Source organism: Octopus bimaculoides, chromosome 2, assembly GCF_001194135.2.
Source record: "Octopus bimaculoides isolate UCB-OBI-ISO-001 chromosome 2, ASM119413v2, whole genome shotgun sequence".
NCBI classification, from domain to species: domain Eukaryota; kingdom Metazoa; phylum Mollusca; class Cephalopoda; order Octopoda; family Octopodidae; genus Octopus; species Octopus bimaculoides.
The window spans coordinates 69,525,216-69,540,988 of record NC_068982.1 but is presented as its reverse complement, the minus strand read 5'-3'; the positions used below and the strand labels follow the sequence as shown (position 1 = coordinate 69,540,988).

Here is a 15,773-nt window from a genome sequence, read left to right as displayed (position 1 = left end):
GAATGTAACATGCTGACATGGATTGGACAGTTTGACCATAGCTGGCAAGCCGGAGAGCTGCACCTGGTTCGAGTCTGATTTGGTTTGGTTTCTATGGTTGGATGCCCTTCCTAAAGCAAACCAATTTACAGTGTGTGCTTTTAGTGTGGCACCAGCAAAGGACACTTGTTGGTCAATCCCCTTCACCAAGGGATGCAACCTTAACACTAGTAATAATAATAATAATAATAATAATAATAATAATAATAATAATAATTTATCTTATTCCCAAGAGACAGACCAATCCTTGAAAGGAGATATTTGAATGTTACTACATGCATGATTAATTTTGCTTCCACATGATCATAGCATGAAAAGATAGACAGATGGACTTAATGAGTGCCAAGATGGCACTGAATTGGTCCCTGCATCTTTCCTCTCAGAGTGTGGAGTTTTCTAAGATTTGTTATCCACTCAAAGAATAGTACAAAACTGATTTATTTACCTTCTCACGAAAGACTTACAAACTGAACATTTAGATAGATATTCTGTCAGTCAGCTGCTTATCTCAGTAACATAAAACTCAAGACAAGAAATCAATAGTGTATATTGATTTTGTTTTGTAAAGAAGTTTGTGGTATTTAGGAAGTAATTTAGTTTTTTTTTAATTTCTGAGAATTTCAGTAAATTTTTGTGCAATTTATTTAAAAAAAAGATAACAATTATTTTATTGTTTTAACCTTCTTGTCCCTCATTGAATCTATCCAAAAGTTAGTTATCTGATAAAATAATAACTTTTGTTGATTATGTTAATGCAATGGATATTAGAGTACAATAAACCAATCAAAGACAGTAAAATTGCAGCAATTATGTATATGTACATATGTGTACCTGTGTTTGGAATGTTAAACCTTTGCTCCTCTTTTGTTAAGGAAGGGTCTTTGGGTTTATTTTTTAATGTGTCATAAAATGAAAACCATAAGATTAAAAAGATAAGAATGTTAAGTAATATTCATTGTTGAATTTTATAGAATTTGCAGGCTTCTTGTTAAGAAGTTTGCTTCCCAACCACTTGGTTTCAGGTTTGGCCTGACTGCACAGCACCTTGGGCAAGTATGTTCTATAGTCCTGGGCCAACCAATGCCTTGTGAGTGAACTTGATAGAGGAAACAGTGTGGAAGCCTTCTTGTCCCCTTTTTATCCCCTTTCCCTCACACATTCTGTCCATACTTATGTCTTATAATGTTGGACAGCTCTAGAAACCCTACTTATATGACTCACCCTATTGCCTTTTTAACTCTATCCTTTTTTTCTTAACCTTGTTACTAATTTCTTCTTTCTCTCCTGTTCTCTGCTATACTTCCCCATTCTCCCTTTTTACCATTCTCTCATCCCACTGCCTAGGATCCTCATCCACTCTCTAGTCTGTTATCCATCAGTTAATGGAGCCACTTTAAGACCTTAGCCTTGCAGGTTGTGAGGCAGTCATCACTTGTGCTGGTGCCATGAGAAAACTTCAAGTACACTCTAACATGGTTGACATTATGAGAGGCATCCACCTATAGGAATCATGTCAAAGAAGACATTGGTGCATGATGAAGTCGCTGTCAAATTGTGAAACCCATGGAAGCATGACATTAATAATGATAATTCTATCTGGTATTGTAAAGACTCATTACCAATAAAAATGTAAAAGTTGATATCTTGCTTGGACATCATTTTCCAAGTAGAGACCAGAAGTTGGCTTAATGATTTAACATAAACCTTTTTTTTAGAATCCATGAGGAGAGCAATTATTGTATTTACTTTGGAACATCACCATTTTTTCCCATTGTAAAGGATCAGTGCATTGAATATATCTTCAAATTTATTTTTAGTGTTTATTTTAGCAACCTTAGTGTGATTTGAACTTACACAGTTGTGTAACAAATTATGTCGCCTTTCTGGACTTGTGCCCGTGACATGTGTAAGGATTTTTGAGCGAGATCGTTGCCAGTGCCCCTGGACTGGCTCTTGTGCGGGTGGCACATAAAATACACCATTTTGAGCGTGGCCGTTGCCAGTACTGTCTGACTGGCCTTCGTGCGGGTGACACGTAAAAGCACCCACTACACTCTCTGAGTGGTTGGCGTTAGGAAGGGCATCCAGCTGTAAAAACTCTGCCAAATCAGATTGGAGCCTAGTGTAGCCATCTGGTTTCACCAGTCCTCTGTCAAATCGTTCAACCCATGCTAGCATGGAAAACGGACGTTAAACGATGATGATGATGATGAAAGCATCTAATTCAGCCCACTGCTATTTTAGCAATCATAGTTGTCATGTGAGAAATTATTTGTTTTTTCAAGTCACTGATAGATGTTTTCATATAAATGTATCTTTATGAACCACATCGGTTTTATTTCTTATTATTTATATATTTCTTTAATTTATTTCTTTTGTTTCATTAAATTTTTCATTGCTGAAGTCCATTTAATCCCTTTATTCCTTTTCATCTGTATTTCAGAAACTAGTGATGACCCATTGCTTCAAATGAAAGCAGCAAAAGGTACATGTAAAGTAATGTGTTTTCACCCTTGGTCAGACCTGACTCTCCCATTGTTTGAACATGATGAAATTGTCGCTGTCATTGAAGAATGGGTTCGATTGATGATTGAACTGGGACAGAAATTTGAATGGGTACAAGTTAGTAGTCTTTTCTCTATTACTTTGTGTATTTAAATATTAAATGTATGAGATTATCATGCTGGACAAAGTTCAATCATCATACTACTGTAGCCATTGTGGGTATGGCCCAATATGTCTTCACTACCATCTTGTCTCTCCCCTCTCTCTTTCCCGACTGGGGTAGCCATGTATCTCTTATAGCAAGACACCTATTTCTCTCTCTCTTTATCATACTTTTGTTTCTCATCATTTAGCACAAAGTCACCTCCCTCAGTACTACTCCCCACTCTTCACTTGAAGATGTCTTGTTTTGCGATTTACTTACTGATCTTGTTCATGTCATTGCTTTGTAAAAAGCACCCAGTACACTTTGTATGATGGTTGGCATTAGGAAGAGCATCCAGTCATAGAAACCATGTCAAAACACAGAACTCAATGCAGTCCAACTCACACCAGCATAAGGAAACAGATTTTAAATGGTGATATGATGATGATGATGACTACTGTAGTATAAAATTTCACTGTTGTCTAAGGAGTATGAAGTTAACAATTGTAAAAGTATGAACATAATTGTTCAAAAATACTTGCAAATAAGAAGTGGAAATTGGATTTCTTCTTTCAGTTTGAACTGGAAAATTATCTGAGGAAATGAACCATTTTTATGAAACTAGTTTCCTGTTCCTTTCTGCTTCATCAACTCATATCTACACACTGATTGACTTGTGTGACGCATGTCTAGGGGGTCAGTCCTCCTCCAAGTTCTATATACTTTAACTTAAGATGATTTTCTGCTATATGACTCATAACTAGGTCTCTTAACAGGTTCTACCACCCTAGGATAGAGTGGACCTTGGAGTAGTGGTGACTAAGGGCTAACTTCTAACTTTCCAAAATGCCTGACATTCTGAGCTGGAGCCTCACCATTGCTTTGCTCAGGGCCAGACATGGCACACAAAGGAAGAGAGAGAGCTTAAAAAGTTTTGTTACTGATTTAAAAAACAATTTTATCTATTTTTCCATGCTTTTGCTGGTAGGGGAATTGATTAAAAAAAGTATTGACATTTGCAATTTAATGGAGCAATTTTCTTTTTTATAATTTTATTTATTTATTTTTCTTTACAACTGGATGTCATTGTATATCACTAACTATTCCACCACAAAGCAGGAGTACCTATTGTCAGCTAGATAGACTGAATCCAACAGAACACTATGTCTTGCTACAGGATTAAAAATAATGACTATAACAAAGTTTTGAACTCATAATCACATGGCCTGGGATTTAGTTTCAGCTGACCTTATAGTTCAAAGTTCAAACTATCTACTGAAATAACCATTATTTTGTACACAATGGCTATTGTAATATAAAGTTTGACCACTGGCACTTTCAGTTGTTCCATGGGTAAGAAGTTAACACATGGTTTCCAATTGTTAAAGTATGAAAGCAATTATAAGCAGATGACCAGGCATGTAGTACTTTGACATTGAGGCTATAGTAGACAAATGTCTACTATAGCCTCAGGCCAACCAAAGCCTTGTGAATGGATTTGGTTGACGGAAACTGAAAGAAGCCTGTTGTATATATATATATATTAGAAAAAATAATAATCAGGTACTCAGATGTCTGGATGGTTGTATATTTATAGATTTTTATTCATATGTCACATGTTTTATAAATTAGCGCTTTCACCTAGTCTTGCAGGTTTATCAAATTTTGAGAGAAACCTTGAGAGAATGATTCTTTTTATAGTATTATTAAATGTGTAGGGGTGGAAAGAGATATATATAGGATAGTAAGAGAAGGTGAGGAATAGAGGGAAAAGTGAGCGAGAGAGAGAGTGTGTGTCTGTGTGTGTGTTTTTGTGTGTGTGAGTGTTTTTGTGTTGGTGTGTGTGTGTGTGCCTGTGTATCTGAAAGGAGTGTCGGTGGGAAAGAGAAGGAAAGAAGAAAATTGTGTTTACAGCTGTGTATATATACATACACACATATATATACATATATAAATATCTATATACACATATATATATACATATATAAATATCTATCTATCTATCTATCTCTCTCTCTCTCTCTCTCTCTCTCTATATATATATATATATGTACATATATATATATATACACACATATACACATATACATACATGCATGCATACATACATGCATGCATGCATACATGCATGCATGCATACATGCATACATACATACATATATTCATACATACACACACACACACACACACACACACACACACACACACACACACATACATACATAGTGAAACTATTAAAAGTGAAACAATATAAAAATGAAACTATTATGTCTCATTACAATAGAGATGTTATTTCACTTTTGACACGTAATACTGAAATGGTCTAAGAGTTTGCTCTGGGCTCGCATTAGGCAAGAAGTTGAAAATTTTTTTGGACCCATGACACTCCATGGACCCTAAGTAATGCATGTGTAAAATTTGAATGCACAAATTTGGCTTACAACTGTTTCCAGTAGTCATTATAGGTATGTTGCTGATAGGTTTACTTAATTAGTCTGTGGATCAATTGAGAAAAATTGAATAACCAGAAACGGCTCTGCCAAAAATAGCATTAATTTTTTTAGGTCTTTCAATTTTTCTCAACTGATCAATTGGCTAATTGAGTAAACCTATCAATAACGTACCTATAATAACTACTGGAAACAGTTGTAAGCTAAATTTGTTCTAATAAAGTAAAAATATGTAATGACCATTAGTTATACCTTGTTTTATATATATATATATGTATACACCCACATTTATATGAAGACATACATTTACATACATGCATACATATATACATACACTCACATATACACACAAATTAATAAAAAGTGTATATTATTTTATATTTCTTTTCTAGATATTTGAAAACAAAGGTAGCATGATGGGTTGTTCCAATCCACATCCTCATTGCCAGGTATTTTCACTTTCTTCTCTATTTGAAAACTCAACTATTTGAAGATTATTTGAGATTTTTAGGATGCATTTTGCTAGGCAGACTGTTATTTAACCCTTTTGTTACCATATTCCTGTTGAAATACTGTCTTTTTTACAATTAATTTTGAAAGTAATGAAGAATTTGGTAAAATAACTTTGTCATTATTAAGCTGGTGTTTGGAACATAAATGAACATGAAATTTTGATGGGAAGTTTTTATTTAGAGCACTTTAAAACTGGAAGTTTGTATCATAGAACCAGGACCAATCTCAGGCAGGTTGGTATAAAAAAAAAGTTGTCTCCAAATCAGTATTTTGTAATTCCCCATAATCCTTGTGAAGTAAATGTAATATATTTAATTGTGCATTATGTCTGTGTTCTATTCTATATATTTTATTAGTATTGCTAATATCTAGTGAAAAGAATGTCCAGTAAGTTCAACTGATTATTAGGAATATATTTAATCCTTTTGTTTCCATATTTTTGTTGAAATATGATGCCTTTGTTCCAATTGATTTTGAAAATAATGAAGAGTTTAGTAAGATAACTTTGTCATTATTAAGCTGGTGTTTGGAACATAAATTATCATGAAATATTGATGTAAGGTTTTAATATAGATGATTTTAAACTGGAAGTCTGTATCATAGAACCAAGAGCAGTCTCAGGTGGATTGAAAAGTATAATCTGATGAATTGAATGACTTTACTCTTTGAAGCCCTGAGTATGTTTAGTTGGTACAATTTCATTTGACTATATCCATGGAAGACACAAAAGTGGACAGCCACATGGTTTTTGTGTTTACAGCTCCCTAATTGGTAAAAACTTTGTTATTTTCAGCTGTGAGCACAAAACATGTGGCTTCCCACTTTTGCATCTTTCAGCGGTGTAGTCAAATGAAATTGTGCCAGCTAAAGCATGCTTGCAGTTCAAAGGGTTAAAGTATAAAATAATTAAGAAGCTCACTTTGCAACCACATAATTTTGTGTTCTGTCCCACTGCTATCAGAGAATTCTAAATGCTGGAGGGTTAAGTGGTTTCTTGGTATTGGCTCTGAGATAAAGCTTCATTCGGGCTGACTTTGTTTTTCATTATTCTGGCACTTTTAAATTAAATGCCACTATCCTGCAGGTGATCTCTCTTCTACTCAGTCTGTTAGTCACATTATTCTGTATGTTCAGAGACAATGTAGAACAATGACAAACCCATTTGTTTTGCAGAGTACAAAGGCAATGGTACTAGTGCTGGTAAATGCACCCAAAACACTCTGTAAAATGGTTAATAAATGAGTAGAGACAATGTAAGATTGAATACAAAGCAACCCTATCTAGTACTGAGGTTATGGTAAAATGTTCTCAGTACATTCTGTAAAGTGGCTGGTGATAGAAAGGGTGTTAAGGTGTAGAAACCTTGCTAAACTTCATAACATTTGAATATTTGAACATGTTGCCTCTCTCCCACTACAGGTTTTCACCGAGCCCCAAAAGTACCACCCCTATAGAAGTATTGTCCAGGCTAGACTGTTCCCACCCACTACCCTACTGGTTCCTTGACCCATCTTGAAGAACAATAACTTTGAAAATGAACTAGTTTAGACTTTGACCCCTTCAACTTACACCAATGTGAAAAATGGACTTGAAATGATATTAAAAAAAACTTAAGCTATATTTTGGTGCATTCAATTTGAGTATTTAGTCTACTATATGTGTGTGTGTGTATAAGTATATATATATATTTACAGAGAGCTAAAATACAATAATAGCAACAACACCAAGACAGCAATGCTGTCAAAGCATTGTATTGTATGCAATAGATTCCTTATTAAATTAATGTGTCTGACCCATGTCACATGGAAAATGGATATATGATGATGGTGAGGATGATGATGTACAGGGTGGGGCAGAGAGGACAGACATTTTTGAAATGGCTATTACTCAGCACCAGGAGGAGGGACATGTGTTCAGCAGGTACCGTTCGGTCCATGGTGTCTTAGCGTTTTTCTTCTTTTCAGGTGAAGCCATGGTGCTGTGGATGATAGAGCACCACGGTTTGCCTACAACAGTTATGTGAAGAATAACAAGTCTGTTACAGCAGTTTAGTGTGAGTTTCAGCGCCACTTCAACATCCACTGAAATCAGGCTGTTCCCACCAGTAACACAATCTTACGTTGGGTGAATGCACTTTGTACACGAGGTGCACTAATGGATAGGAGATTGATGGGGGTACTACAAACAGTATGGACCCCGGAAAATGTAGAATCCGTCAGACAAGCTTTGATATGGAGTCTGAATCACTCTGCTCAGAGGCATTCCACTGAACTTGGCATCGGTAATCGATTGGTAAGGCATATTTTGCATGAAGACCTGCATTTCCTCTCATACAAATTAGTCACTGGGCAACAGTTGAAACCATGGGACTGTGCACAGCGGCTTAACTTTGCATGTCAAATGGAAGCAATTTTTGAGGCAAATGACAACCTCATTTTGTTAATGAGTAATGAAGCTCACTTTCATCTTAATGGCATGGTGAACCAACAGAACTGTCATTATTGGGCTCTTGAAAATCCGAAAGATCTGAATGAAAGACTACTGCACAGTCCAAAAGTGACGATTTGGTGAGCTGTTGGAAAAACTGCCATTGTCAATCCTTACTTTTTTGAAGACAATAATGGAAATGCTGTTACTGTGAACTCCAAGCGTTACATTGAGATGATAAACAATTTCTTTGTGGCTGAATTATTATGAAAACTTATGCCTGTCTAACATGTGTGGTTTCAGCAGGATGGGGCGATGGCCTACACAGCCAGAGCATCAATGGACATTCTTCACCCTCTCTTCGGTGACCGCCTCATTTCCAGGTTTGCTGACATTCCTTGGCCCCCTTGGTCCAATGATTTGTCCATGTGTGATTATTTCTTGTGGAGAAACCTCAAGGCACGTATGTATGTGCATAAGGAAGCTATTTGCATGGAAGTCACCGAAATCAACAGAGCAATGCTAGAGAAAGTGGAGGCCAATTTCCAAGAATGCCTTCAGAAATGCATCAATGAAAATGGACACCACATGATGGATGTTGTTTTCCACACTTGATTTTGACAAATGCTAATTCAATATGAACACATTGATCTCAGTAAAGTTTGTGGCTAAAATTAATGATTTTGTGAATTTTTCAAAAACGATGATGATGCCCACCCTCTCTGCCTCACCCTGCAGCAGCAGCAGCAGAAGTACATAGCATAAAATGGCAATGGAATTGCATAAGCTATTTACATATGCTTAACTTTCATTGTGTTTTTTGTTAAAGCTCAGAGCTACTGTTGGTTATACCACATTAAAATTTCATTAAGGTAATATAGTATTCATGCTTGTGTTTCCTTTTTCCTTAACCTTTCATAAACAGCCAACATCCACATGCTGCCAAGGCATATCATGCCAAGCTTGCTCTACTCCCATAAACAGAGACCTTGACAACAACATCCTTCATTGAAGACATGAACGTTCTAATCTATTTTAAGATGCAATTAATACATTAAGGAAATAGTGTTGCATTATAATCTTGTTGAGAATAAACAATACATAGCTAAAATAAACTTACTTGGCTATTGAGAGCCTGTAATAGGATAATCATATTTATGTTTTATATAAATAACTAATAAAACAAGATTTAATCAATAGTTTTAGGTCTCCTGAATGATTGAAGCAGATTTTTTACTATAACATTCAGTGAGAACAAAGAAATGTATTCCATCATCGTCGTCGTCGTTGTCGTTGTTGTCGTCATTGTTGTCGTTGTCGTCGTCGTCGTCGTCATCGCTGCCGCTGCCGTCGTCATCATTTTAAACCCATTTTATGTCCACTTTTCCATGCTGGCATGGCCTGGACAGAGTTTATTGAGGCAGATTTTCTACAGCTACATGCCCTTCCTATTGCCAACCCCAATCTATTTCTAAGCAAGGTAATATTTCCTCATGTCTAGACATGTTCTCGCCAAATTTTAGAAAAAAAAATGACTGCTTGTATGACAGTAGCGCTCATTTACAACTACCACGCTATGTCAAGACAAGGAGACACAAATATACACACACTCAAATGCATATATGCATAGGTATCATCATCATCATTTAATGTCCACTTTTCAATGCTTGCATGACTTAGAATTTGTTGAGGTATATTTTCTACAGTCAGATGGCCTTTCTGTTCCCTACCCTCACCTGTTTCCATGAAAAGTAATGCTTTGCATGCCTAGACAGGTTTTTCACAGAAGATTCTGTGTGTGTGTGTGGGTGGTTTGTTTGGGTGATATTGATGATGTTGGTGTGTTTAAAATGAAAATTCATTCTAGTGTAATAGCCTTGAGGTTAGATTAAAGTTTGTTTTGTATGATATACATAAATTGATCCCACTACAGTAAATCACTTTGCTTCTCTTTCATGCTGTTTCATTAATGATTATGAGGTTATTGATCATAGTAATGATTACACTGGGCAACAAAAAAAATATTATTGTCTCTACCCAAACAAATGGTGCTGTACTAAACTAAATCGAGTACGCTGATTCCAAATCTGAACGCAGAATTGTTGTAACATGTCAGGATTTTGAGTTATGTGCATAATTATATATTAATACTATATTAGTATCAGGAATAGTTAAGTTCAAGATAAATAATTATTATAATAGTAAATTAGTACTTTATATAGTATATTTATGTTCAAGGCAAATAGTATTATAATATAATGGTACATAGTATATTCATGTTAAAGGAATACTCACTTTATTTTTGATATGCTCGGTTCAGAAATGTTTAAGACACTTGCTTTTGCCCTTATGTGTTGCGCTGGTCTCCTGTTGTAGGAACCAGCAGTAGTCACCCATCACATGTAGACTGAACTGGACTTGATACCTTGTTTCCCTCTCAGATATGTCCTGGTGGAACCTCTCACCATGCTTATCACTAACGGCACCAAGATTTGTTGGGAAAAAAAAATTGAAATGAGAATGCATGAAGTGCATTTTAAGGGACATTCAGTATCCCATTCTTTCATACACTGTTGTTTATTAAATCAGCATAGTTTCCAGCTCTATGATTTCCAAGAAAGTTCTGTACAACTAACACAAATGAATCCCATACCATCAGCTCAACTGGATTCAGTTTACCTCTGAATTTGCTATCAGACATCAATTCTCTGATCTTGGGTACAATGAAAATGCCTGCTTTCAGTATTGCATCACTTTTCTCTGCACCAAATTTTACTTTTAGGTACTAGAAACCACAACCATTGTATGTCAGTGCTTTTATGAAGTTTTTCATGAAGCCAAGTTTGATGTGAAGGAAGATCTTTTGTAGGTCTACCAGTGGCATATGCTGCACATTGTACCAACCAACTATGCACTCATCTCTTTTAGGTCAGTCTTTTACAGTGTAATGTTTGCTGTTCCAAACACACAAGAAGCACATATTTTTGGTATATCCCAGCTGCAGTCCTAGGAGGAGGGAAATCACCTTTAGATCACTACAAATATTCCTCTTATGAACTGAGTAATTAACTCTTTTCAGAATAAGTTCTATTGATTCATAAATTTCTTCCATATTGACATGACCCACAGGAATGGAAGGATTTTCATTACTATTATGCAACAATACAGCTTTGAGGCTAACCTTACTCGAGTCTATAAACAATCTCTATTTGTTAGCTACATGCTCATGTCCTAGTTTTGCATGAGTGCATTAATGTCAGTACAGAAACAAGCATTATTCTCTTGCTTGAAAAAGACAGATAAGCCTTCATGACGAGAATGGAAAATGAAAACTTTCGTACTTTGCTTCCATTGCTGTAGTCTGGATCCCAAAACTTCTGCCTTCTCCTTTGACAATGCTAGGTCTCTTAGTAAATCATTCAAATCTTGATTAAACAAGCATGGGTCATTTTCCATAGAATCAACTACATACTCTTTGGTGATAGGATAATCAGAGGGTTCATTGTGTGATGTGTCAGAGTCTTCAAGTGAACTGGTACAAGGTTCTCGAACTCATATGGGACCAGTTTTAGAGCCGACTTACAATCTGCATACACAATTTTTGCTTTTGTTTTCTTTGAGAAACCACCAATATTAGTCATGCAAAAGTAACAATCAGAGACATGATTGGTTGGCTCATACCTTACCACTGGTACAGCAAAAGGTATTCCCTTTCAATTTCCATTCAGCCACTGTGTAAGCCCTGAGTAACACATGGTGCAGCATATATGAGGTGCCTACCTCTTGTCTTGGTCCTCAACTATACACCCGAAATAATATTTATAGGCAGGTTTTAATTTGGTGGCAATGTTCTTCCACTGTCACATGGACATAACAAAAGTTGTCTGGGTGATTCACACAGCCTCTCCTATTCATCATCTAACACAACGAACACAGAACAGTAATCATGCAGAGTGAGAGATACACATACCACACGTGACGGCAGCGCAAACAACACTGAGAGTTACCAAGAACAAACTGATGTATTTGGCAATTGCACACAATACGTCAGTGCCATCTATTGCTAAACTAAATAATGAAATTTCTCTTTGAATTAAGACCACTTTCATTTTAACAAATTTTATAATAGGGCCTATATCTAGCTGGAAGTATAGTTATAATCTTGCACAGGTGCATTACTCAAAGTCTTGATGTGCTGGAACAATTCTGTGTGCGGATTTGGAATCAACGTTCTCGATTTAATCTAAAACACATGCTTTTACCCCAGTAGCAAAATCTTTGTTGCTCAGTGTTATTAGATCAATGATTTATTTGTTTTTCTTTTCTTTTTTGCTTTATTGATTATTGAAATATTGTTTGATATATTATTATTCATTCACAGGTTTGGGCAAGTTCCTTCATTCCAAATGAACCAGCTGTTAAAGATAATACTCAGAGGAAATATTTCAATAAACATGGATCACCCATGCTGGTAGATTATGTCAAACGGGAACTTGATGCCAAGGTAAACATAGGGTTAAGTTAATCAGTGAAAATGTATTGGTGTTTACAAAATCATGAATATGAATAATTGTCATCAATATAATCATTCATATTGCTATTAATTACCGTTATCATCATAAACTACCTGACATACTACTTACTGCCCACGCTACAAAATACTTCATGACAGAGTCATACAACAAGATCTCCCTTCCTCTCTAATGCCTCTCTATCAATGAAGATTTCACAACGTTCATGTTCTGCTCTACTACTTCTCTTATTCCTATCTCTTTGGTACCCTTTCCACCCCTCTTCCTCCTTTTCTCTCATTGTCCCCTCCCCCATTCCCATAGCTTCTCAGCCTCCTCAAAACTTCAACATCCCTTTTCAGCATTTCTCCTCTAACTTACCTGCATTCTCACACACTTCATTTCTCTCAGTGACTCCCCCAGGATTCTTCTCCACCTTATTCTATCACTTTCTTCCTGTCCCCTTTCCCTCATAGTTGTTCTGTTCCTTATAAGATTGGATAACCCTCGGACCCCTGCTCTTACACAACACACCCTATCACCTTTTCAACTCTATCCCTACCTTTTTCTCAACCTTCTTACTAATTCTTTCCCTCTCTCCTGTTCCCTACCATACTCTCCCATCCTCCCCTCTTACTTACCATTACCTCATCCTTCTATTCTAGATCATTGTCCACTCTCTCTTTCACTCTCCCTCAATTATAAGGGCTGCTTTAGAACGTTAACCTTGTAAGTTACAAAGTGATCATCATTAGTAGTTGTGCTATGAAAAAGGCACCCTGTATACTCTGGTGTTAGGAAGGGCATCCAACAGAAGAAACCAAGCTGAAGAAGACATTGGTACAGAATGCAGTCCTTTGATTTGTCAGACCTTGTCAAACCAGCCAACCCATGCCAACATGGAACCTAGATATTAAATGATGAGGATGGTGATAATGATGCTGGTCTGGTAAATACAACTATTCAATTAGTGCAGTCCTCTGCTGCAGTCATAACTTATTAACAACTGCCACATAATATTACACTTTTGCAATATATCATGCAATCTATCTTTTGTATAGCTGGTTATAGATATCACAATTTTTGGTGGAATATAGGTGTTGTGGGAAATTAGTAATAATGGTACACCCCTCCCACATGACAAATGGAGTAACCTAGTCACTATAAGTAAAGAAAAGTGCGTGAAGTACTGGAGTACGTAGTAGGCAGTCAGAGATAGTCGTGTCTTTACTGGTTTTACTAAGTATACTGTATAACAAAGTGGGCAATATAACAATCCAACATTTTAAGGATTATAACAGTGACAACAAGGAATTAATAAACTCGACAAAGATTTAAACAACTCATGAGGAATTAATAAACTCAACAAGGATTTAAACAACTCATGAGAAACTAATAAACCCGACTAGGAATTAACAACTCACAAAGAGCTAACAAACTCACAAAGTTTGTGAATTTTATGAAAAGAAAAATTGTAAAGATTATGGAAAATTTCTGGGTTCAGTCCCACTCATGGCACCTTGGGCAAGTGTCTTTTACTATAGCCTCAGGCAAACCAAAGCCTTGTGAGTGGATTTGGTAGACAGAAATTGAAAGAAGCCTGTCATATATATGCGTGTGTGTGTGTGTTTGTGTATCTGTGTTTGTTCCCCCAACATTGCTTGACAACTGATAGTGGTGTGTTTACGTCTCTGTAACTTACCGGTTTGGCAAAAAAGACGAATAGAGTAAGTACTAGGCTTACAAAGAATAAGTCCTGGGGTCAATTTGCTTGACTAAAGGCAGTGCTCCAGCATGGCTGCAGTCAAATGACTGAAACACATAAAGGAATAGATTTAATGTGTAAAGTTTTCAGTGATAAAAGCTCATTGTTCAACACACGTTGGAAGTGTTTGAACATACAGAAAAGCAACATGGACTACATCACATATGCTGGTAGAGTAAACAGGGAATGCCAGAAGTTGCTAGATGAATTAATGCCAGATATGTTCAGATGCCTGATTTTTACACAAGGACTTACTGCTGTAAAGGACGCAGAAGTTAAAACTAGAATTCTTGCAAATCTGGAACAAAACCAGAATGTAACCTTACTGCAAGTGTCAAAAGAATGTGAAAGGCTAGTCAAATTAAGATGTGATACAGAGGAAATCAAATGAAAAGATTGTTTCCAAGTAAAACAAGTGCAAAATAGTCAGAATAGAGATGAAGTGTTTTCTAAAAAACACGACAAAAATCAAGAAATAAACCCATGTTTTGCATGTGGTGGGATACACCTGAGGAAAAATTGTCCATCTAAGAAAGTGGAGTGCTTTCATTGTGGTAATATTGGAGATATAAAGATGCACTGTAGAATGAAGGTGATAAAATGTCAGAACAAAGGAAGAAGAATAAATAGTATGTCATTGGAAGAAATTGGCAATATAACCATGAGAAAATTCATGAAGATGAAAATCAGAAATACATGTGTTAAAATGCAATTGGACACTAGTAGTGATATCAGCATTATAAATGAAAAAACATGGAAATATGTCAGTAAGCCAAAATTAATTAAATCTAACAAGGTAGTACATGGTGTTATGAGAAAAAGACTATATTATAAATGCACGATAAATAAGTATAATATAATACAAAGTATGTATGTGTGTATATATATCTTTAAGTTTTGTCATCTTAATCTATATAATAATGTTGAATTTGGAAAATTGATTTTTTAGTGGATTAATTCAGAATTAAAATACTTCATTATATTCGTCGTCGTCGTCATCGTCGTTTAACATCCACTTTCCATGCTAGCATGGGTTGGATGATTTGACTGAGGACTGGTGAAACCAGATGGCTACACCAGGCTCCAATCTGATTTGGCAGAGTTTCTACAGCTGGATGCCCTTCCTAACACCAACCACTCAGAGAGTGTAGTGGGTGCTTTTACGTGTCACCCGCATGAAGGCCAGTCAGGCGGTACTGGCAACAGCCACGCTCAAGATGGTGTATTTTATGTGCCACCTGCACAAGAGCCAGTCCAGGGGCACTGGCAACGATCTCACTCAAAAGTCCTTAGACATGCCGCGGGCACAAGTGCCAGAAAGGCGTCGCTGGGCACAGGTGCCATCACAATTTCGCTCTCGCTTGCCCCAATAAGTCTTCGCAAGCTGAGTTTCGTGTCCAATGAAGGAGATAATGTTG

The 15,773-nt window shown here is 36.3% G+C and overlaps 1 protein-coding gene across 2 annotated transcripts in view; it reads left to right on the top strand.

The window, feature by feature from the left end:
* LOC106871801 (galactose-1-phosphate uridylyltransferase) overlaps positions 1-15,773 on the top strand; it is a 76,498-nt gene that overhangs the window by 35,882 nt on the left and 24,843 nt on the right. For both annotated transcript variants that reach the window (XM_052978201.1, XM_052978202.1), the window contains 3 exons: positions 2,483-2,661; positions 5,532-5,588; positions 12,461-12,583. In XM_052978201.1, coding sequence (XP_052834161.1) covers positions 2,483-2,661; positions 5,532-5,588; positions 12,461-12,583 — 359 coding nt within the window. The remainder of the gene's footprint in view (positions 1-2,482; positions 2,662-5,531; positions 5,589-12,460; positions 12,584-15,773) is intronic.